Source organism: Ischnura elegans, chromosome 1, assembly GCF_921293095.1.
Source record: "Ischnura elegans chromosome 1, ioIscEleg1.1, whole genome shotgun sequence".
Lineage (NCBI taxonomy): Eukaryota > Metazoa > Arthropoda > Insecta > Odonata > Coenagrionidae > Ischnura > Ischnura elegans.
The window spans coordinates 49,494,623-49,519,540 of record NC_060246.1 but is presented as its reverse complement, the minus strand read 5'-3'; the positions used below and the strand labels follow the sequence as shown (position 1 = coordinate 49,519,540).

Genomic DNA, 24,918 nt, shown 5'->3' with positions numbered 1-24,918 from the left:
AAAATTTAAGTATTTTTAAAAGAAGCTCTGAAAAGTTTGAAAAATTCAAAATATATAAGTTGGTACGTCATCACTGACAGTCAAGGTGCAAGGTTTCAAGGAAGCTGCCTAATACACAGTTAATAAAATACACAGCAAACTTACCGGTTATCACCATGAGAAGTAGATAAATCTTTATTATTATTATGATTATTTCTCCGGTGGGACATAAACGGAGTCATGTCTAAATGCTCTGGGAATGTGATGAGAGTAGATATTTTTTTATGAAATCGGCTGGAATGCTCAAATCTCTGAAATGCAAAATATTATATACATGAGTTAATATTTTATTTCCTCAAATTTGGTTAGCTATTGCTAACTCGCTCAATTCCCAAAACACATAAAAATGAATGTTTATGAACTCAATGCTTAATTGACTATTGTTAGCTAGATTTACAACAAAATACAGAAACAAGATGAAATTTTACCCACTCAAAGCTAGCTAAATATGTGATAGGCCTGCTGCTTATTGAGTGAGGTTGCAGAAATCCATGCAGCATTACCTTCTTAATATTTATTTTATGGCTTACCTATGGCAGGTTTGGTAAAATGGAATAAATTGATGGACTATGCCCCACAAAGGCAATAAATTTTCAAAACTAATTGTGAATTGCAGTATAATAATATTTTTTCAATAAATAATCCCTTTCTATGTAAATGACAACAGCATAGTTAGTTACATTTTGCTTCTATTTGTTCTATTCTTCTATTGGATGAATTCTTAGGTGTTACACTGGGTAAGATGACCAATATTGGCCAAAGTTTCGCCAGAATTCTTTTCAAGCACCATCAGTGCTGAGTTAAGATGCTGTAGTTCTGTCTTTCCATGAATATATGTATACAACTCGGCATTGGCTGGGTCGTCACTGATTGGTAGTTTCTCGGTCCCACCTTGTTCAGGGATCGTATTATGAAGACCATAAATCATTAGCTCCAAAAGAAAATATCAAATTATACGAGAAAAATAGAAACTACCTCCCCTTTCTCGCCCACTGACCTATTTCAGTCTAACTCCTTCAAAGTTCCCCGTTTCTGGAGGTCAACTGTTGCATGGGTCACCTATTAGCCCAAAAGGTGTCTAACAATGACTTCAGGCAATTAGTACTATACTTTATTAGATGGACACATTATTAATGCGCAAGTAATTCAAAAAAGAACAAGACCAAACGATGCATTTCTGACATTATTTAAGCAAGGAAATAAGTTGGAAAAATACAATGGAGACTTAGGTTTCTAACGAAACTCGATATCCTCGCACCTGAGCTTTTTGGCAGTTGAGGCAAATTTTTTCCAAAAACAGGATATCAGGTTACACTTTATGCACTAGTTATGCTATAAGTCTCACTTGTCTGAATTACTGACCAAGGGATATCGTCTCAGGATATTTTGTTTCTCCCAACTAGGAATTCAAATTCATTTGCACATCTGGTGCTACGCTACGAAAGATGAGTGGGTAAGTTTCCTCCTCTTTAGGACAACAAATTTCATTGTGCAGTCATAAGGTCATGCTTCGCCCTCTGCAGTTGCCTTTGTGTACGCAGTACGCTACAGCATCGGTACGGACTTCACCGCGTATGAATGGTTCCATATTTTCCAGGATGGGTTGACTTCAAACCAGCAAGTGTTTTTTGTGAGGGTTTAATAAAGTCGAGTTTCATTTTTATTAGTTTTATTTTTATTCCTCTTCAGACCATGGTCCCTCCGAAGTAACAAGTGAGAACTTTAAAATATGGACTGAAAATAACTAAAGAAGAAGATAAGAATCTGGGCTGGAAGCCCGTGAATATTGTTAAACACCTTTCGTTGTCCGCTAGCACATGATGGTAAGGGTAGGGGTAGAGTGAGCTACCTGGTGAAAATAAGAAGTGGGATGAAGCCAAGGATCAGGTGGATGTGCCACTGTCAGTTAACACAACATCGTTCATGCTTTACTCGATTGCCTCAATTATATTAAAAATTTACTTACTAGAAAGGAACATTTCAGACATTATACTATTTTTGGCCTTTGAGATCATCTCACAACCACTCACTACACCAGCGAAAGCGGTTGTTTTAGGCATAACATGCACATTGCTGTTGTAAATACATGTACTTGAAATGGCGTTTGATGGATAAGAATGTTTGCATCAGAAGGATATCTATAATAGCAGTGCAAATGCCAAGACGGAGAACAAACATTTTTTAGCGAGGTGGCATGTTCCTTTAGAATATTTAAAAGAGATTAGCCAAACAACAGTATGCCCTAAGTGTTTCCATAAAGTATGTACTAATATTCCAGTAAACAGCTAAAATATTGTTTGAATCCTTTAATGAATGTCATATTTACAAGCTAAAAATCATGTGTTTCCTGAGATATAAGCAACCCAGTCAACCATTCCCATGGTGAATTTTATTTTGGGTAGTTGGCTGTTAATATGCTCAAAAAAATTATTCGATTGTCTCTTTCTTATGGGGCCATATAAGGAAAGCGTCATCCACATGCTTTTAGACACACTTGGAATGCAGCAGGTATGAGAAGTGCTTCCTCAAATTTCTCACATCTTTGACATCATGGAAGACCTGTTGAAAAAGTAGTAGCAGGAGGTAAACATGTGGTGAAAAACTTTCACCACATCAGGATTGAAAATTTTCCCCAGCAATGTCAAGATGTAAGCCAGAGTTTTCCTGGTGAATAGTGACATCATGTACTAGCTGATATCAGTTGGTAGTATATGAATATCTTCCTAGATATGGATGAAATCTCTTGAGTTTAGTGTTTGTACCTCCCTACATATGCAGATTTTACCCAGATGATTAGCCAACTTGTAGGTAGGACGGCAAGATCACGGAGGCCATACACAAGCTCATGCGCACCAAATAGAGGCAGTGGCTCAGGCTTACCATACATAATTTTGTTTGAGGGTTCATAGAAGAAAGCCCAAAAACCTCTCAAAACATGAATGATCGCCACAGAAACCTCAGGTAATTCTTTGGGCAGTAGCACTTCACTGGTGACTCAGGTGTGATATCGTTTTCATCTGAATCTAGCTTCATGGAGGTCCCCAAGCAAGAATATAAGACATATAATGGATATTGATATTTAGGACTTGTAGAGGAGATAAATAGGTTCCATTTTTTGTCCCAATGACACCTAACCTTGGTGAAATACATCTCAAATGAGTTAAGAACTAGACTCCAGTTATTCTGAATTATCTTCCCATGTATCAGCATCAGATTAATGAATGACAAATTTTGCAAAAAATGAAATGCATTGGGTCTCCTAAAACTTATGAATCTTCTTATTACCAATTCTTTATTATAAAAGCTCATTTTACAATGTACACATATTTTGGTCTGTCCAATAGTGTAAATGAAGTGTTTACTAGGGTGCCTTGTTTTGCCACATTTTTTTTAGGAGCGAATCGTAATACCCGGCAAAAGTTGTGTACCAGGGTGGGTATTACAGATTCGATTTCTTTTCAAAATCGGTTAATATTTTCTGTTCGCCATTTTGTCTTGAAATTTCAAAATGCTTAACGAAAAACGATAAAAATGTAAATAATTTTAATTTGGTTTTAACCAGCACTCATTGTTTCCAGTGGGGTATAACATTGGTCTTTCTTTGATATTACAGCCCAAATATGTCAGCTGTATTGGTTCTAATTATCGAGAAAATGACCTTTTATCGTACCCCCGAAAGCAGTTTGGTGGGGGTATGCAACCCGCAACACGCAGACTCGTTTTACGCTGTGCGTGCGATAAATGACGTGAAGATTTTATTCAATCCAAAAAGCATAAATCATGTCTGAAGTTGTCAAGGATAGTTACAAGGATGAGAGTATGCTCTGTTATGTCATCGCCAACTATAATGACCATATTTTTGTGTAAGAAGATATCACTGAAGTTTCTGTCAATGTATGTGCCATTTGGAAAAAAGCTTCTGTTCCAGCAGTTACGAAAACCAGAGTACTTCAACTCATCTCACGCTACATGATGAAAAAAATTGGGCAGATTAAATCCTATTGAGTAAAATGGTAGTTCAGAAAACATAGAATGATTTGTTGAGGTATTTTACTAAGGAGGCGATGAAACTAATTGATATAGCCTACTGCAAATGTTCCAATTTTCCCAAATGTGTCTGTCATAAGGAAAAAATGTTTCTATCCTAGAGCACCAGTTCCTTGCGGATCAGCGAGGTCCAAGAATATTCCGATTAGGAACTATTGACATCCCTATGTCAAAACATGCGAGAAAGGGCTGAACGTAATCATATAAATGAGAGGCTTACACTCAAATCATCTGAATCAACGATTGTCGTTTTTGAATGATAGGGAATACTTTGAGGATACTCAAGTTGATGAGGAAAACCATGACGAGTGGTGCGCTAAGGGTGTGATATTCACCTAACCAAGGGTAAGAAAGTCCTAAGTCAAATAAGACTTGAGTTAGACTGCCATAATTTCCCAGAGATAATGTAGCGTAAGTGAGGGGGCTGCAGCACACATTACATCCACTGTACTTCACGCAGCTTTAAAAGCTGGAATTATGCCCCAAAAGCAATATAGTGACATAACGTCTGCATTGTTTATAGACAAGAGCAAAATTCGGTGTGCTAAATTAAAAAGTTCTCTATATCTGAAGCGCTGCTTTAAGGATGATTATCCCATCAAAACCCTGTACTTTGATGGACTTGACAAGGCAAAAACACCCACAGGTACAGTCAGGGAAGAGAATACATATATCACTTGTAGTAGAACCTAATGCTCGTTACGTAGGTCACGTCGCATCATCTACAAGTTTAGCACATAATGAGGCTACAGCTATTTTCGAGTTCATGATCAGTCAAATCACAGTGGTGGATTCCATGAGATTGGTGTTCTTGGCTATGACGGGACGAACACTAATGCGGGTTGGAAGAGCAGTTCCTGCAAAAACTAGAAGAAATGCCGGGCTATGCAATGGCACCTTACCTTACCATTTCATTGAGTTGCCGTTTCGAGCTTTCTCCGCTCATACTAACTGTGGTTTTTCCAGCCCGTATTAATACACAGGTAACATAGTTTCAGAACTGCCAGTATGTGAAAAGCTTCCAGTGGTGTCATTTCATCTCATAAGTTGTGACTTGCCAAGCCAAGCAAAAGCCCAGAAGAAATATGAAATCTTAATAAGGAACTGAGGTACTTAGTCAAGATATCTCAAACCATTGCGTCTGGAATATGTCCAGAAGGGATAGTCGCTATGTTACCTAGAAAACTAAATAATAGCAGAGAGCTAACAGAGTTCTTCGATTATACCTTTCGACAAAGAAACCTACCAAGAAAATTATCGAAATAGTGAAATTTATATTAAAAGTCTGAATACTGTTGCAATTCAGGATCAGGACTCAGTCTTCCATCGCCGATGGTGATTGTCACGTCTTTGAGACCATTCAAAGATATAGGTACTTCCCAAGAAAGTATCAAGCATTAGATAATTCATACATACAAACAAAAGTGTTTCCCGCACTACCAGAAAATATTCTTCTCGCAGTGATAAGTGATCATCAACTGACTGTCCAACAAGAGGCACTAACTTAAATTATTAGAGCTATAGAACACGAAGCAGATAATTTAAATCATTGCATCAGATGAAAAATTATATGAACTTTTCTCGGGATTCCGCACGGGCAAGATTTTGTAAGGTGCTCCTACAAAATCTTACACCGCACGGAATCCTGAGAAAAGTTTATATATTCTGTTCGCCGGGAAAATGTTAAATCCTAGATGAAAAATTGTTCCCCATTTGAATTTTGAAGCCATGCATTATGGAGAGATGATAAACTGGGAAAGCACTGACCATGAGCAACGCCGCGGAAACCTACGCCAGAATTTCACTGATGTTTCTATTACCATGCCACCGGTTGTGGGAAATGTATCAAATGAAGGTTAAAAAAAATATATCTTCTTGAAAATACTTCGCCATAATAGTCATTAGATGTATATCTCCGTCACATAGTGGCATGAAACGGACAGAGAAGCTAGTCTCCGAAGCGGCTACAAATGTATGCAGCAATAACGCCAGGGATGGCATCATCAGATCTACTTTGATTTCATCGCATATTCTGCCAAAATTTCAATCAAAATCTCAATTTTCACGACATTTCCGGATGGTGACAATTCAGAACAAATAAACTGATCTGCATTACGTTGGTTGGTTGGTTGGTTGGGTAGAGGAGGCAGAGGAACCCAAGATGTAGCCACCTCCACATGGTGAGCTCTGGGTCGCTTGGCTAGCTTCACTGGGTAGGTGGGTGAGGAGCTCTACATTTCCGATATCATACTAAAATAAATCTCTTTTCTGATAGCAGGGGAGGAAAATTTGATCCTTGAGGGACATAAAACCATCACATAGTGAATTCCAAATGATAGTTTCCATCTTCAGTGATATCTTCTTACACGAAAATATGGTCAATATAGTTGGCGATGAAATAACAGAGCATACTCTCATCCTAGTAACTATCCTTGACAACTTTAGACATGATTTATGCTTTATCTATTTCACGTCATTTATCACACGCACAGCGTAAAACGAGTCTGCGTGTTGCGTGTTGCATACCCCCACCAAACTGCTATCAGGGGTACGATAAAAGGTGAATTACTCGATAATTAGAACCAATAAAGCTGACTTCTTTGGGCTGAAATATCAAAGAAAGACCAATGTTATACCCCACTGGAAGCAATGAGTGCTTGATGAAACCAAATTAAAATTATTTACATTTTCATAGTTTTTCGTCAAAAATTTTGAAATTTCAAGACAAAATGGCGAACAGAAGATATGAACCGATTTTGAAAAGAAATTGTATCTGTAATACCCACCCGGGTATGCAACTTTTGCCGGGTATTCCGATACGCTCCTTAAAAAAACTGGCAAAACGAGGCACCCTAGTGTTTACTGTAATGTCACAATGCATGACATATAAGGTTTAGGCTTTACACTCATAACTACTCATAATATGTCTTATAATAGGTAAATACAGAAGACCCCACTTATAAAGAACCCACTTGTAACTAAGCCCCGCCCTTAACCAAGTGAAAGTTGTTCCCATAAAAAAGGCATTTCAATAATGTAAAAAATAAGTGATTATCTTTTCAAGTAGAGATAATACGATGGTTTAATTTTTAAATTTCTAGAGGCCCACAAACTTTAAAAATATGTATATCAGGACAGACACCATTTCTAACAGAAACAAGAATCTTTCATCATATCCAGATAGATAGATTGCCGGCTGAACTAATATAATGACTAACCTCTCCAATTAAAAATTGCATATCTTAAAAAGGTTTTAATTAGAGATGGGTCGAATAGAATTTTTCTCAAATTCGAATATCGAACATGAATATTTAATTATTTTCCTAATACCGGACTAAAATATTGAATACTTCTTTACTGTATATACATTTTTAAGCCAATTTTAAATATACATGACAGTTAAAATAAAAAAAATGCTGAACAATTTGCAAGTCATTCTACTATAATATGGCTCCTAGATCCTGAAGCAACTATTACCCATGACTAATACTCCCGATTATCCGGCTGCAGTTTATCCATGCATGAGTTTTGCACTTTTTTGTTGTTTTCCGTGCTCTTTAAAAAAACTTAAAATGATGCAAAATCACCGGGATATTTGCCTTTTAATGCAAGTCTACACCGGACTGATTATTTCCATTGGAATTCCCTTCATAAAATGAAATTATTTTATATACTTGTTGACAAGGAATGTTTCAAGTCTACTTGGACGTCATCTTTCATACCGCGAATTCGTAATTGTTGCCGTGGAGGGAAGTGGAAGTAGAGATAGCATGAGTCATAGTCAGGCACTCTCCAACATAGACAATTTTCCATTCTGGTTTCCTATAACCGCTGCTGCGCGATGGCGTGATTGCACACCCGTTGCCTTCTCGGGAGTTCCGAGTTCCTGTTTTCCTAGCATCGGGGTTCGCAATTGTGATCAGTGATCACGGATCCGCATCCCAAAGCAGTTACATCCCGGATAACTTGTGCGAGAAACAACTACGCTGTGTGGTGCCTGATAGTGTAGTTTCCGATACCATCATAAACTTCCCATTTCTTTTACTTCAATATCAATGATCGCTTAAGAAATTCCCGACCAGTTTAGAAAAAGTAATAAAAAAATGAATTGCCAAGCTTATTATTAAAAATTTAATGTTATAAATTTGTGGTTAGGAGCGAATAGCAACTATTAAGTACACGTAAGATAGATAGTTGTTTCCAACACCCACGGGATTTTAGCAGCAGCTGGCCTAACTGTCGCCCTCTACACATCGGTGACGAGGAAAAAAAAAGAAAAACAAGGGCCTTTACCCGTTTCCAAAATAACTTTCAGCTGAATATTTTCAGCTGAATTTGCTATCTTTTCAATTAGTTATTTTCATTAAGATTCAGTTACGATCATAAAATACGTAGGATATGATCATTCTTCCGGTAAATATTAGAAGTAAATTCTGTTTGAGTTCTCCGTTTGGCTACTGTGCTCCATCATCTTCGCAGATGTTGCTATGAAAGACTTTATTCTTCATAAGGACCATATTATTAACACCGGGTGTGAGGTGCCATAGCGCGTCTCCTCTTTTATGCCGACAGGAGCAAGGTTCCAACCGGAAAACGACAGGAGAAACATCTTCCATTATCAGAGAAATATAGAGAGAAACGTTATTATCCACATTGATTGTTTTCCTACAAGAGACGTTTTATCATTTCTCAACGTGTGTGAAGTATTGGTTCACTTCCGTGAATTCCCAAAAATGATACACAAAATCCTGTACCTTAACCTCATTTAGTTTTCATGTTTCTTTCTCCGCCGTATTGAAAGTTATGCAAAGGATTATTGACATAGAGAAAATATTTTCTTAGTTTTAGTACTAAAAAATAGTCGCACCATAAACGTAAATAAAGAGAGTGGAAAGAGCAAAGAAAATAATTTCAATTGAAAAGTCAGCAGAAAAGAAGAGAGACAATTATAAGCACGGCACCATTTCCCCGGTAGTGGAAGATACTTCTCCAGCCTCTCTCCGGTTAAAAACTTACCCCCGTTGCCGGTAAAGATGAACCATGCCCTTCTCCACAGTCGGAGAACGTTCCCAGTGGGTGGGGTGAATAAAAGTGGGATGGGGATTGCCTGAGGAAAGAAGTGTGGTCAGCATAACGAGTGGTGAAGGGGGCAGGAGAAAGGAGGGTGGGGAAAGGGCCTTCAGCTCTGCCTCAGACTACGTATTTTTTTACGACGCACTCAAGCTCCCTCACCTTAGGGAGGGTGTGAATGGGAAATGCTGGGGAAAGGGGGGTTTGGGATGCCTTAGTTGGGTGTCAGCAAGATCAGCAGAAGGCGGCAGGAGGGAGTAAACAAAGGCTTTGGAAAGAAAGATCTCTCAGCATGGGAGAACGGGGAGGTGCACGAGAAGAAAGTTCATGGTTATAGTTAGAGTGTGTCTTCATTACGAGTAGCCTGAAAAATAAGTTGGTGGTAAATAGAGCCCAATACTTAAGATATTTAAGTTGTTTATTCAAGAAGACTAATAATACATACACGAAAAGATATTACCCAAAAAAATTGCTATTGGCTTTTTGCCCTTCTTCATCGCCGCTTCCACCATGGTTTCTCACTTGCATAAATGGGAATTAAATTCGGGGTACGAATCGTTAGCCAGATCAATAATATAATATCTTAATGTTTGGAGGGCAGCGTATACTTCTTTTTTATTTGGTGAAATTAATTCCTCACTTTCATCTTCGTCGTTACTGCTATTATGACTAGTCCTGGCCGCTGCTTCTTCCAACGCAGGTACTGGCATCGCATCGTCGCAAGCCTGGAGATCATCGTCTAGGGCAATATAATCGCTTGATGTTGCGCGCTGTGCTCCCCCTGCTTTTTCCAAGTATTTTTCAAAATCATCTTTTAAGCCTCTAATCTCCTCCACGATTTCATCAGCTGCAGCTTCCTGAAGGTATAATATAATGAATAAAACCATAGCCGTGATATTATAACAGTAAAATTACTGTTAGGATAGTTGTATTTAATACCAACCTCGGGAACAATCTCATGCCGCGCTATCGAAAGGAATCCGGCCGATTTCCAGCAATTTGCTATTATAGGGGAGGAAATCTCTCTCCAGGACTCGGCTATGGCGCGGATTGCATGTAACAGCGTCCATTTCAGGATGTTATTCATTTCTGTTCCCATTTCTAAAAGCAGCAAATAGATTTGAAAGAATGATAATCACGAATAAAAATATCTAAATCGATATCCAAAAGCACATGAGCCAAACAGATGAATGTATACATACCGATCCAACGCAAGTAATACCGCACAAGCTTCTCCTGTTACAGGACTTTAAAATTCTGGGTAATGCCTTGGTCCACGGGCTGGGACTTGCTAGTCGAGTTCGGTGGTAAAAAGAAGACTCAAACATTAGCCAATTTTAGATCTTCCATGTATTTATGGACGGTGGCATTATCCATGATTAAAACAAGTATGTGGTTCTCTCCAGCAATTTTTCTCTGTAGACGTACAATAGTTTGCTGGAAAATTTCTCGGGCCATCCACCTGTTTTTATTTAAATGGTAAAAAACTGGGAGGGCTTCCAATTTTACATGTTTTAAGCACCGAGGCCTTTCAAATTTCCCAATGACAACAGACTTGATTTTGTCCGTGCCCGTTTGGTTGATGCACAGCCCCACAGTAACACGCACTTAACTCTTTTTCCCCCCAAGGCACCTTTGCCCTTTGAAACCCAGGGGTGCATCAGGCAATGCATTAAAAAATAGCCCAGTTTCAACAAAATTGTAGCGATCTCTGGGACTATATTCTTGAAGTATATCATCATTATCGATGTGCCACTTATCAATAGTTTCAGTATTAATAGAGCCTTATTCCCCACTTATCTTCAGAGATACAATGTTTAATCTTGATTCAAAATTAGTCAACTACCCACCAGAACATTTAAAATTGTCAATTTTCTTTTGCAAGCGTATGTATTCGGCCTTTTCTTGCAATTTGGTCCACTAATTGGAAGATTTTGCCCACGGCACTTACAAAAGAAGGTGAATAGCTCCTCTTCAACCTCTGCAAAATTGGCGCAGCACAGATATTTCTTTTTCAGCAAAACACCCGACCCGACTTTTTATTATAGTTTGCCGCTGTTTGCTAGCATTGTCGACAAAGTCGACAGTGGGATTCCGAACTTTTCCACTATCTCACCTTTAGTTAATCTCTTCGCCTCCAACTCTTCAATAATTTTCATTTTCATTTCTAAAGATAATACTCTTCTTTTTCGTTTTAGCTGTGAAGGCTCCATATCCCCAAATTTCAAACACACTCCCAAAGAAAACTTTGCTATTGCAGATTCAGAGAAGTATTGGTTGTTGCTTACACACACTTGCAAGGCACAAACTGAAGCCCTTCACACCCTTGTGAATTTAGTTCAAGCCCATCCCGTACGATTCAGTGCTTGCAGGACGAAAGACAGCGAGACGCCCCCTCCCTTGTGGATAGATACCAATGTGCTTGGGCGAAAACTTAATGCACCGAATCATCAAATCCCCGTTTGAATTAGCAATAGAAGAGCAATTTTACCCTCAATATGTATAAAATATGACATCATCAGTGATATCTTTACTACTTCTCCCCATCTCTCGTCGCTGACAACCACAGTATTTTCCCCGACCTCCCCCCCTCCGAAATGTAACATTACGTCTAAAATGAAAAATATTTCATCTATCATCGTGTGAATTAATTCTTCTTCCTTCCTCATATTTCCAACTGTTGATCAGAAAAGTGTTGTCACGAGGTCACTTATTGACCTGCAAGAAAGTTGAAATTTGAGTAATTTTATGGACTTGTGCCATATTCATGGTATGATTCAATTACCTAGGGTTTAAGTAGGAGTGTAAGAAATATCCCACGCGACCTTCCTGACATGTTAAACTACGAAGTATTGTGGATGTGATGTTTACGAATAGGCACATAAATAGGGGCATTATGTCAGTCGCGATATTTTTACTGAACTCCTACTTCCCCTAAATTCCCACCGTGAGGTTTTAGGCGAACCCTTTCTCTCCAAAGTTGCACTATCATTTACGATTTCGCACTTTTGATGGACCACAGTCAGAAGCGCTGATTTTTTAGCTACCTACACCAGCGTAACTAGTTTTGCAGGCAAAGTTTTCGCCGTAGTTCATATAAACGAATGCCATTTGCTCCTGGGGACCGAGCAGAGGTTCGTAAATTCAAAACATTTTGTATTATCGAAACTTCGTATAATCGAATAGCGCCATGTATTCACCACAGGCTTTTCGCCAGGACCGCATTTTAACTTCATAATATCCCGCTTCATATAATTGAGAGTTTACTGTATCCAAACGCCTGGCTCTTTGTTGTCATCTATAACATAGCTTACACCACATTGGCCTTCCGAAGAGCCTCCTCAGGCCAAGTCAGCAGTGACACACAGAACTATTCTCATTCTGCTAGTCAAGGCAAGATTATACGAATAGCTGAATAACAATACAGTAGCAAGGGGAAGAACCTCCACTTATTTTCCCATTTGTTTTCTGTCTAAGGTTAGCAGTAAAGTGTGGTTTCCAAGAAACAAATTTTGACCTTCAGACTGCAATCCATTTGCACATATGTGGTCTCCACCTCACTCAACAGAAGAAGAGCTACTCTCCTCTCCTATAACTGACAAGAAACATTGCTAAAAATTTTTGACCTTTCATGAATAATTTTAACTCCAGGATTTTACATAGAATCAGTGTAAGACTCCATACAAAACATGACTAACCTTGAGATGGAAACTTGCAACAACTGGCAACTTCTTCATAGTTAGCTGCTTTGTGGATTCCTGATAACTCTGGCAATTGCTACATTTAATTTTGGCAGAAGATCCAAGATGCTCGGCACGTGTAAATCTCTCTAAGCAGTCTACCAGTGAAGTTGGTTCTGCATCAGCCACTTCACCATCTTTGGGAGTAGGTGCTGGTCCAAGGTCCAACGAAATATCCCAGAAAGGATCAATAGTTGTTGATACGCCACTGAAAATAGAATATACATTAAATAGAAAACTACAGTAAAACTTTGATTTTACGCAGTTGGAGGGACCGAAATATGGGCACTGTGTAAAATCAAAGTGTGTAAAATCGAGAGTTGGTATTGAGGAGGAGTATAGTTTTCAGGATAACACTAGCTCATTATTGCTCGGAAAAATTAAGCCTAATAATCTTATTTACTCAAAAGCAACACCACAGATGACGTGTTTGTTACCTTTAGAGAAACAACTTTGCATTCCTGAACAGTGTTTCCCATGGTTGAACAAAATGGTTGAAATGCCAGCATTTCTGGCACTAAGATTACTTCTGATACCCAGGAGAAATTTCGGAATGGTGATACTTAATGGTCGCAGAGAAGCTAATTTTCGAAAATATTCTCATTAAAAGCAGTTTTCAGGATATCCGTTTTACCACCAGCAGACAAACAAAGATTGGAGATTGAAGAAATGAGATACCTGAGGATAGTTATCCAAATTAACCCCATTAACAGGGAGCAAAATTTTGCTAATACATCACAAAGGCTTTACACCCTGTGGGCCTGGGTTCAAGTCCTGGCAGTAGCAGAGACTTATCAGAGATGGCCATATCCCTACTTGAGTCTAATGTGGAGGGCACTTCCAGTGCACCACTTTGTCCATCAGATGGGAAGTTAAGTCCTGGTCCCTTTTGAGCTTATCATTACAACCTGGCTAATGCCAACATAGGGTTCCTATCCCCCCAGCCCTTACCTCATGGCGCTAATGACCCCAGTTGTTGGTTACCTCCAAATAGCATACCATAGATAATACGGAGCACACAGGACCCGGGATATTTGGAAATTCAGATTTTTCCGGTGCTTAGATCACTTTTTTAAAGTGAGCTATTTAAATGACCGCGCAACTGCCGTCATGCCGCCCGTGATGAATAAAAAATGACTAATAGTCCTGAAAATTTTTCCTTCTTTATAATTAATACGCATTAAAAAAGCATTTCCCCATGAAATTTTAGCATTAGTAGATTGACTCTTCCGGGAATAGCTTCTCTGTCGGCATTCTTCCGCGAATTCAGCGCCGGGACCTTCGACTCACAAGCCGTGTGACTCAGCTTCACGTAATATTTTGCTTCCCCATATCTGATAACAACACCGGACACTTTTTGTATTTCGATTTAATGGTACTAAGCCATTCCTGAGTTTAAAGGGACTGCCTTATCACTCACGTCTTGAATTTGACTTCAATGATTACATGACGATTGACGACGCGAGTTATTCTCCGAGGGCATTAACTCCCGTTCCGTTAAAACGCTTGCCACCTAGCGGAGTTAAGGTAATAGCTATTCAAGTTCCAATCATGTTTAACTTAAACCGTCTGACAATGAGATACAAGTTGAGTCGGATCTGATAAGCGCGCAGCGCAAGCAATTTTTTCTCGCCTCCATTTGTCCCGCAGATGTGGGATTAGCCTGGGAATGAGACAATGCATGCTGCTTTTACCATCGTGTTGAATCACAATCGACATACGTCCATACTAGAAGTAAGACTATCTTTTTTGGATCACCTTGGAAGCCAAAATTTTGGCACGGGAGTATTTTTAACGACTCATTTCGCCGTTATATTTCGCTGGGGCGACGGAAAACATAGCGTCGGCAAAATTCTAGAAAGCCTTGAGTTGGGGATAGATATTCCGTAGCTCATAATTCTGGGTATAAACAGCATCGATCAATAAGTCGAATAATAAACGAAAGGTGATAATGTTAATATCTCCAGCGATCATGTCTTAATCAAAAGTAGTTACGCATACACGGCGATTGCCGTGTGTTTTAGGTTTCGATATCCTTCTACGGCGAATTTGAACTAAGAGCGACATTCGCGTTCGTAATGGAGCCTAAGAGGGCTCACGGGGAAGCAATAATTAGATTCGCGATGTATTTAGTTTCACGCTCAACAGCGCGATGTCATTTCAACCGTTCCTGTATTCATTTTTGCAATTCATTGAGACGAAATAATAACCTAACTGCATATTGCTCTAGTCGGATTTTCAAAACAAGCCGAAAGACAACTGCGTAAAATCAAGATTAGCGACCTCTTAGGGGCTGGGTTTATGCTGCGCAAAATCGAAAAACTGCGTAAAATCAAGAAAAGATGTAAAATCGAAGTTTCACCATTGCAATTCCCTATGCTTTCCGGCCGGACTTGAGTGCCGCTGCGTAAAAACGAGACTTGATGTAAAATCGAAGTGCGTAAAATCGAAGTTTTACTGTATACAATGTATCTCTTTCTAAATCCTAGCTTTCATAATAGGAAAAAACAAAAGGCCACTGCTAAAGAGATTATGCACATGAGTTTTTCCCACAGCAATTCATGAGAATTTCATCACCTTTCAGAAGATGGGGTCATAATTTTCATAATTTACAGCAAAGTGTACCTTATGAGCTGGTTTCAAGCTGGTTTCCTCAGCCTTTTTAATTAAAAGCTAGATTATTAAAACTTATATTATTTAAAGTAAAGATGTGTACCTAAATACAGTAAACTCTCCATTATACGAAGCAGGATATTACTAAGTGATATTGCTGTCCCGGCGAAAAGCCTATGTTAAATACATGGCGCTATTCAATAACACGTAGTTACGATTATATGAAATGTAATAAAATTATGAACCTCGCCTCGGTCCCCAGGAGCAAATGGCATTCGTTCATACGAACTACGGCGAAATATTTGTCAACAAAACTAGTTACGCCGGCGTAAGTAGCTAAAAAAATCCGCACTTCTGACTGAGGTCCATCAAAAGTGTGAAATCGTTAATGATAACGTTACTTTGGAGAGAAAGGGTTTGCCTAAAATCACACGGTGGGAATTTCGGGGAAGTAGGAGTTCAGTAAAAATATCGCGACTGACATAATGCCCCTATTTACGTGCCTATTCGTAAACATCACATCCACAATACTTCGTAGTTTAACATGTCAGGAAGGTCGCGCGGGGTATTTCGTACACTCCTACTTAACCCTTTGCACTGCTGTGAACATACCCAGTACATTCGCAAGGCAGGCTGCTGTGAACATACTTCGAAGACTACTTGACTGCTTTTCGCCGAAGCACTTCGAAGGGTCCCTAATCCGGGACCCTTTCCTTGACGAGCTCAACCTCGCTGGCCCCTCTCTTCCACCCTCCGAGCGGGTGGCCTCCCTCCCCTAAAGTGACCGCTCTGGCTGCATTTTGAAAATCTATCAATCAATGCCATCCTCGAAAATGATTGTTTGCATCGCACTCCTGCCAATCAGGCAATCAATTACGTTTCTGAACCGTGATTCTGCGATGAGAAATAACGATTTTGTTAACTTTGCTAAAATGGCCAATTTAATAAAATTGTTATTTTTCATCGCAGAAACACGGTTCAAAGACATACTTGATTTATTCCACTACAATCGCAAATAGCTGGAAATCAGCCGGATTTCCTTTGGTAGCGCATCATGAGGATGTTCTCGAGGTTGGTAAAAAAGAAGTATATGGTGCCCTCCAAACATTAAGATATTATATTATTGATCTGGCTAACGATTCGAACCCCGAATTTTATTCCCATTTATGCAAGTGAGTAACCATGGTGGAAGCGGCAATGGAGAAGGGCAAAAAGCAAATAACAATTTTTTTGGGTAATATCTTTTCGTGTATATATTATTAGCCTTCCTGAATGAACAACTTAAATATCTTAAGTATTGGGCTCTATTTACCACCAACTTATTTTTCAGGCTACTCGTAATGAAGACACACACTAACTATAACCATGAACTTTCTTCTCGTGCACCTCCCCGTTCTCCCATGCTGAGAGATCTTTCTTTCCAAAGCCTTTGTTTACTCCCTCCTGCCGCCTTCTGCTGATCTTGCTGACACCCAACTAAGGCATCCCAAACCCCCCTTTCCCCAAAATTTCCCATTCACACCCTTCCTAAGGTGAGGGAGCTTGAGTGCGTCGTAAAAAAATACGTAGTCTGAGGCAGAGCTGAAGGCCCTTTCCCCACCCTCCTTTCTCCTGCCCCCTTCACCACTCGTTATGCTGACCACACTTCTTTCCTCAGGCAATCCCCATCCCACTCTTATTCACCCCACCCACTGGGAACATTCTCCGACTGTGGAGAAGGGCATGGTTCATCTTTACCGGCAACGGGGATAAGTTTTTAACCGGAGAGAGGCTGGAGAAGTATCTTCCACTATCGGGGAAATGGTGCCGTGCTTATAATTGTCTCTCTTCTTTTCTGCTGACTTTTCAATTGAAATTATTTTCTTTGCTCTTTCCACTCTCTTTATTTACGTTTATGGTGCGACTATTTTTTAGTGCTAAAGCTAAGAAAATCTTTTCTCTATGTTAATAATCCTTTGCATAACTTTCAATACAGCGGAGAAAGAAACACGAAAACTAAATGAGGTTAAGGTACAGGGTTTTGTGTATCATTTTTGGGAATTCACGGAAGTGAACCAATACTTCACACACCTTGAGAAATGATAAAACGTCTCTTGTAGGAAAACATTCAATGTGGATAATAACGTTTCTCTCTTTATTTCTCTGATAATGGAAGATGTTTCTCCTGTTGTTTTCCGGTTGGAACCTTGCTCCTGTCGGCATAAAAGAAGAGACACGCAATGGCACCTCACACCCGGTATTAATAATATGGTCCTGATTAAGAATAAAGTCTTTCAAGGCAACATCTGCGAAGACGATGGAGCACAGTAGCCGAACAGAGAACTCAAACAGAATTTACTTCTAATATTTGCCGGAAGAATGATCATATCCTACGTATTTTATGATCGTAACTGAATCTCAATGAAAATAACTAATTGAAAAGATAGCAAAAAAGGTTAGTTTGGAAACGGGTTAAGGCCCTCGTTTTTCTTTTTTTTTCTTGTCACTGAGCGATAGAGGGCGACATAAATGGAGGTTAGGCCCTTAGAGTATGGTTAGGCCGGCTGCCGTTTAAATTCCGTGGGTATTGAAAACAAATATCTATCTTATGCGTACTTAATAGTTGCTATTCACTCCTAACAACAAATTAATAACATTAAATTCTATAATACACTTTGCAATCCATTATTTGATTATATTTTCTAAACTGGTCGGGAATTTCTTAAGCGTTCGTTGATATTGAAGTATGTACAAGAAATGGGAATTTCACAGTGGGATAATTATTTAACGATCTTTCACAGCATAAATCGATAACAAAAAGCCTTTTCTAAGAATTCTACCATGAATAACCACCGAAAACATTCAAATAATGCCACTAAAGACAAAAAAGGGCAGAGGAAACAAAAGCGAACATTTTTTCGTAACTTATGAAAAATGTTTACTCGATTTTATGAAGTGCCAATTTTCCGGTCCCACTGACTTCGTATAATCAAGAGTTTACTGTACATAGCAAAAAATCCTTATGATAATATAATGACCTGTTCCCACTCATAGGTTACCAAATTTGGTATTTATATTGAATACCCTCAAAAAATGGTCAATTTTATCCTCAATGCCATAATAATATATACTGTAACAATGCTCTTTACGAAGGGAGAAGTCTAGAGCAATAGGTTAAATTTCTCTACAGCAAATTCAAAAGTATGCCCATCAAAATCAGAGATTTGTCGAGGTGGAGCCATCACACTCACGAAAGCTTCCAAGGCTTGGCCAAGAGACGTGTATTTATGATTTAATGAAAAAGAGAGAAATAAGAGAGCAATTTTCCCACAAATTTATACAAAAATGTATGATGTGTTGCGAGCTTTAGCTAATTTTCAAGTTCAATATACTCTTGTTTATAAATTGATTCCAATTTATGAACTAATCTCCTTCCATGGACTGTACCCTTAGGAAAAGATTTGTAAAATAATCTGTTATATGCAAAACTTACATTCCATTTCCTCGATGAGATAAACTTGAAAATGACCTGACTGTTGAAACAAGTCATATATTATTCAATACATTTGATGAAAAATTGCCATCTCTCTCTTTCATTAAATCAGGATGTCATTCCACTACATCCCACCTGCCTCAGTTACTTTTACAGGAGAAATTGTTATTGAATAAGGATAGTAACCCAACCACTTTAACCTGCTTGACAAAGAGAAGGTGGTTACGGGGCAATGCATTTCCACATCCTGGTTACTGAATACTTTTTGATTGTTTGATATGATGACTTCCTCAATTCCAGAACCATTGAAAAACTTATGAAAACTAAATTAGTTTCACTCACAGGGACCAGGATTTAAATACTATGCTAATCCATAAAATGTTAGTCGTACATATATGAGGTTCTTTTACACAGCTTCACCAAAGGATATAGTCAATGTAGGGAGCTAAGCTCGTAAATTGAAACCAAGTTTTCAACAAGAAGGTCGTACATTGTAAGTTCTTCATTAATTTATCTAAGGGTGCAAAAGCTGACGAGAAAGCATGAAACAAACACCAAAGCAAAAATAGAAAAGGATATGATCTTAAATGGATTATCTGAGTCTTTCAATTATCCATTTGGGCATTCACCTCTATTAAGATGGACATTCAAAACTCCATAGTATGCCAAATGTGATACCAGCAATTTAAAGTAAGAAGCAGAGGAAGCGCTCCATACATTGATAAATAGCATAAACCCTGGAATTACATACTTGCATGCTTGACAGACAACATCAGATTGAAGACCGCCAGTAAATATTTGATCTATTATACAGTTGCAGTGATGAGGATTGGAGCTAGGAACTGGGCTTGAACCCTTGCAGTGACGATGAAGTACATCCAATGTTGCAATGAAAAACTCATGGGCATCCTGCTGTTCATACCCCGCCAAGTGCCTTGCATGAGTCCAAATAAGATGAAGAAGACGATGAAGAACCAGTGGGGCACGGTTTCCTGAGTAAAACTTAAAAAAAAAAAAAAAAAAAAAAAAAAAAAAATGTTATTAGAAGATATCTTAATTATCTGCTATATTTGCATGAATTTAAGATGGTTTGGGCCAAAGGAAAAAAAATAGTTAATCAATTGGTAAGTTCATTAAATAAAAATTAACACGAGAAAACTCACACCTGATATAATACTAGGGAATAATGCCAAATCACCTATCTGGCAAAATTATTTCATACCTTAGAAAAATCACAAACCCTTGACGATTTGGCCATTCATAGCAAACTTGCCCCATTATAACCCATGTCAGCCACTTGGTTTCAAAATAAGGCTTTTCTGCCATTTAAAAAATCATGGTTAAAATGATTACCATCATAATGAAATCCAAAACATAATCATGTTTTTTTTTGCAAAAGATGAAATCAATTTCATTTTTCAAGGTGCTCACAAAATTCAAATTAAAAAATCCTAGCATGATTCTACGTTTTCAACACTTAAGTTTTAAACATTTCTGGAGCTTGCAGTGTTTATGAAAAATAATATTCTGATTAATAAATTGCAGATAATGTATTTTATGTCATGATCCAAACCCATGCTCCCTAATGCCTGACAAGTTAGGACACAGCTTATTTTAATTTTGAGCATTAATTGATATATACATAAAATTACACAAAAATTAATAAAATTATCACCAATAATTTTTAAAATGATAAATGGCATAACATAGTGATCAAACACTAAGTATTCTGAGCAGTAAGTTAATTGCACTAGAGTTTTACAAAGCCTAAACCAGAAGTATATTAGAAGTCTTACATTCTGCTGGAAGTTTGTTGATTAGCCCAAAAAATGAGATGGGCACGCGATTAAATGTGAAAACTGCTTATCCCAAAAGAAAAGTTAAACTGTTTTAGTGTAAAACTACGGTACCCGACGTTTTAGTGTAAAAATTTCTCATTTTCCTATAGAAAGAAATGAATGCATACTGAAGATTCATCATAAAATATTTCATCGATATATTAAATAGAACCTACATGTATCAATACCGGATATTGAATTAGGGACAGATTCAGAATCAAATTTAGGGGGTCCTGATCCAAATCCAGGCCTGATAATACCTAATGAGTTTAGGCACAGCTTATTTTATTTTTGAGCTTGCTTTTTACAGTAAGGATATTTAAGCTCTAGGACAACTCAAATTTCTCTCACGTTTGGGACTTGTAGCCTTGCATTTGCTTATATGTACACTTCCTTTACTCCTTTTCAAGGATTAAAAACTATTAAACTAATAAACGTAATAAATTTTGGGTCAGGGGGTCATGACCACTGTGACCCCCCCCCCCCCACCTCCCAACATAAATCAGCCACTTTGAAATTGACTTTCCTCAACTTTTTACTCTCCAGAGTATTGTGATGTGCAGAGGATTTAAGTCTTTTAAACTATGTCAATCAGCAAGTTATAATTTCACTTTCATTTAAAGTGATCAAGGGCAAAACCATTTACTGGCATGAAAAATTTGACACATTAAATGCAGGTTGCAGATATAAAATAACCTCAAGTAATCACATAAACTATTTCCAGTACTCCAACAGATAAAGTTCGCCATGAAAAAATATTTGACTTAGCCGGGATTCGAACCCAGATCTCCCGATTTCCGGTCAGGTGTGTTAGGCAGTTACACCACCAAGCCATCTTCTCAGAGCGAACTTCGCACAGTATTTCCAGTACTGCTTCAATGACTTCAATTTTAGCAGGAATAATGAGATGATTAATTCCAATCTGTAGTTTTCAGTCTCCTTAAAGTCTACCTTAATTTTCTCTATTCATTGCCACTAACAATGTTAAGTTTCAAACCTGAAAGGATAAAACTAAGAGTATATCTCTTAACAGTGCTAAACAAACACAAAATGGCAGAACTGAACTCATGACAGAAAATTTTATTCCAAATGCTTGAACAATTTCACATATCATGCATTACTTTTAATTGCCTAAGCTGCCATTTGTTACTGCATTTGATGGTGTTTTCTATAAGTAATTTTATTTTCGGTCGCAACTCTGCAAATTTTGAGAAACCTTCTGATACTTTAATTTTACTTTCATTTTGTTTTATAACTGCCAATTAATCATTAACATTTTGTGATAACCTGTTTTAATCAAATGAATGAACATTTTTGACTGTTTCCAATGGTAAACATTGGACTGGTTTAACACTTTGAGACCGAGCATCACCTATAGATGACATGCCGAACTGCGCAGGAGAGACAAGGAGATACGGCCTGGAAACGCCAGGTCAACATCACATAGGTTGCCCGACTTCGCTTTGAAGGCAACAACGTCACAAAATAGCAAGACTGACATGTTCGTCCTTGACTCCCTCATTCCTAGCCTTAAAAGATGGGATGAGCGCCAGTGGCATAGCCAAGAATTTCGTTCGGGGGGGTCCAAAACCAGTGGGGAAAATTATTGAAAAATAGGGTACAAATTCATGGGTTCTAAACTAATTTTAACACTTTTCATAATAAAAAAAACTTCATCTGTTAAAAAAATATTTTGTAAATCCTTGAGTTTTCAACATTTTGTCTTCTTTTATGAAGGAAAATAATTTTGTTTTTATATTTTTGGGGGGGTCCGGACCCCCCTGACCCTCCCCCTGGCTACACCACTGAGGAGCACACTCCTTCCCCTCCACCTAACCTTTGAGCACTTCTGCTACCCACCCCTTCCTCTCGCTAAATGGTTGTCTTGTTCTGTTCCCGCAACTCGTCGCACGTGATGCTAATGTTGTTCTAAACATTGTTAATTGTATTGGAGATTGCGCAATTGCAATTTAATTTCATGTTTCACCGATAAAAATGCCTTTCATCATGTAGAAACATTTTTATTGACGGAAAAAGAACCATGTGCGTGCACTGTAACGTGAGACTACTGCGAGGAAGTGCAAAATCCACCTCACCACAGCTGAAGCATTTACAGGTGAAACACTATACTGCACTGAAACACTGCAAATCAGTAAGAGATGAGAAAATGACAAAATAGGGTGGTTTCCTATTTTTTTTATTGCCTAAATCAAAACATTATTGCTCCTTGAGTACGTATTTCACTCTTTTAGATTTATAAATGATTCTATCTATCTTGATATGTTATCTTTTTTTAGTGATCAAATGGAAAGTGAAAATTTTCAAGCGCGCGAAAACACAATGGCTAAGTATGAATGCTGGGAAAAGCCCGCGTGACATCATTCTGGTTCCGCCTGCCACTGTGTGAGGCCACCTTGGTGCGAGGGTATGAGTGCCGCTAAGATGCAGGCTGCTAGCAGGTAGCAGAGTACCCTGCTAGAGGTAGTGCTTGGCTTAAACAGGGATTTTTAATACCCTATCAAACGAAGGAAACTTTCTGACCTTATGCAATCATAATTCCTTTGCAATTATTATTGCATAAGGTCATATTAAATAATTGCAATGCTTTTAATATGTGATTATTAAGAGATGTTTCCCTGAGCTCTGTGCCTCATGCATGCATTGGTTATCTCAGACGATGTAAAACTCCTGACTACTCGTACAGTATCTAGGTCCCTGTGACGTCACATGGAGTGGCATCGCATGACCATTTTTCAAGGGAGGTTAAAACTGACCATTAATATTCATCTAAACGGAGATTTCATAAACCAAATAATTAGTTTATTATGAATACACTAATGGTGGGTGACAAATCGCAATCAATGCCTTCCGTTTTCTTTGATGAAGGAAACTACCCCATTGTTGTGTGTTCTATCATTCGAAAACGTAATCGAAAAGAAAATACACTGGAGCATAGAGGAATACTGGTAGTATAATTTCAAATGCCAGACAGTACATTGGCAACAAAGAAAAAATAAAAGGCCATCTGAAATGTTTGGAAATGTTGGAGAGTTTATCTCGGACAAAGAAGACTTAGCAGTGTAAGTGGAAGGACTTTAACAGCTCTTTATTAAGAATTTAAAAAAGTGCCATTATTCATTGTATTGGTACGACCTAATACCTGTGCAGAGTTGAAAAATTTGCTGCATCCTGAGAGAGAGGTGTATAAATCCTTTTGACAGCTCATACCCCTATTACTGAAACATTTTTCACTGAGGAAGTTAGCTTTCGCTGAAATAATGAAGTTCTATGACCAAAACCGGCGACCTAACATAAGTACATCTGCCAATATCATCGAGATGAAGAAGATGGCCTACTTCAGTGAACTGGCTTATTTGTGGATTATTCTAATTCTCTACACATTATCTGCCATGGATCACAGCCCAAAAGCAAGGCAGCTGGCAGTGAGAGCACAGGGGGACAGCCTGCGTGCCACTCAGGACCTTCCTTCTCTGACAGATGGGATTTGGGAGACAAGAGATGAGAACAAGAATGTTGGCTGTATTATTCTGATAATTTTCTTTGCTGAGGACACCTAAGGGACATAAAATCATACTTTTCATTCATTGAATAACCCCAATATCTCCTTCCAAGGAAGAAGATAAAAACCCGAGAAATGTTCACTGCTATTCATCATAGTGCCTTTTATATTTATTACATATTTCCAAAGTAGGAAATTATTAGTCTGCCAATCCAGCTGTTATGCTCATATACCGCCTTGGTGGTAGGTCACCGCCTGGAATTGAGTTTGGTGATTTCTCATGGGCAGTGTTTAACGATGGGAGTATCATACCACCTTTTTCCCAATAAATCAGGCGGTGAGAGCACCATAATAATGCCCGAGCAACCCCTGCAATATACCTTTTCCTGATTATAACATTGAGAGTCATTGAGAAGGACAGAATGAATTGTCTCCACAATGCTGATGAACCTGAAAGGTTTTTCTCACAATTGACTAGTACTAGACCTCAAAAATACCACAGTACATACAGTTTTTGGAAAACACTGATAAACAAAACATCTACATTACTGGATAGGTAGAATTTTCAACTGTCAAGGA

The 24,918-nt window shown here is 38.4% G+C and overlaps 1 protein-coding gene across 3 annotated transcripts in view; it reads right to left on the bottom strand.

Moving 5' to 3' along the window:
• LOC124159697 (ubiquitin carboxyl-terminal hydrolase 22) overlaps positions 1 to 24,918 on the bottom strand; it is a 59,189-nt gene that overhangs the window by 16,857 nt on the left and 17,414 nt on the right. For 2 of the 3 annotated variants that reach the window (XM_046535615.1, XM_046535610.1), the window contains exons 5-7: positions 19,733 to 19,983; positions 12,855 to 13,104; positions 145 to 290 (exon numbers count right to left, since the gene is read on the bottom strand). In XM_046535615.1, the coding sequence (XP_046391571.1) occupies positions 145 to 290; positions 12,855 to 13,104; positions 19,733 to 19,983 (647 nt within the window). Of the gene's footprint in view, positions 1 to 144; positions 291 to 9,973; positions 10,014 to 10,099; positions 10,258 to 10,358; positions 10,448 to 12,854; positions 13,105 to 19,732; positions 19,984 to 24,918 lie in introns of those variants that run through there. The other variant, XR_006865009.1, reaches the window with a different exon arrangement.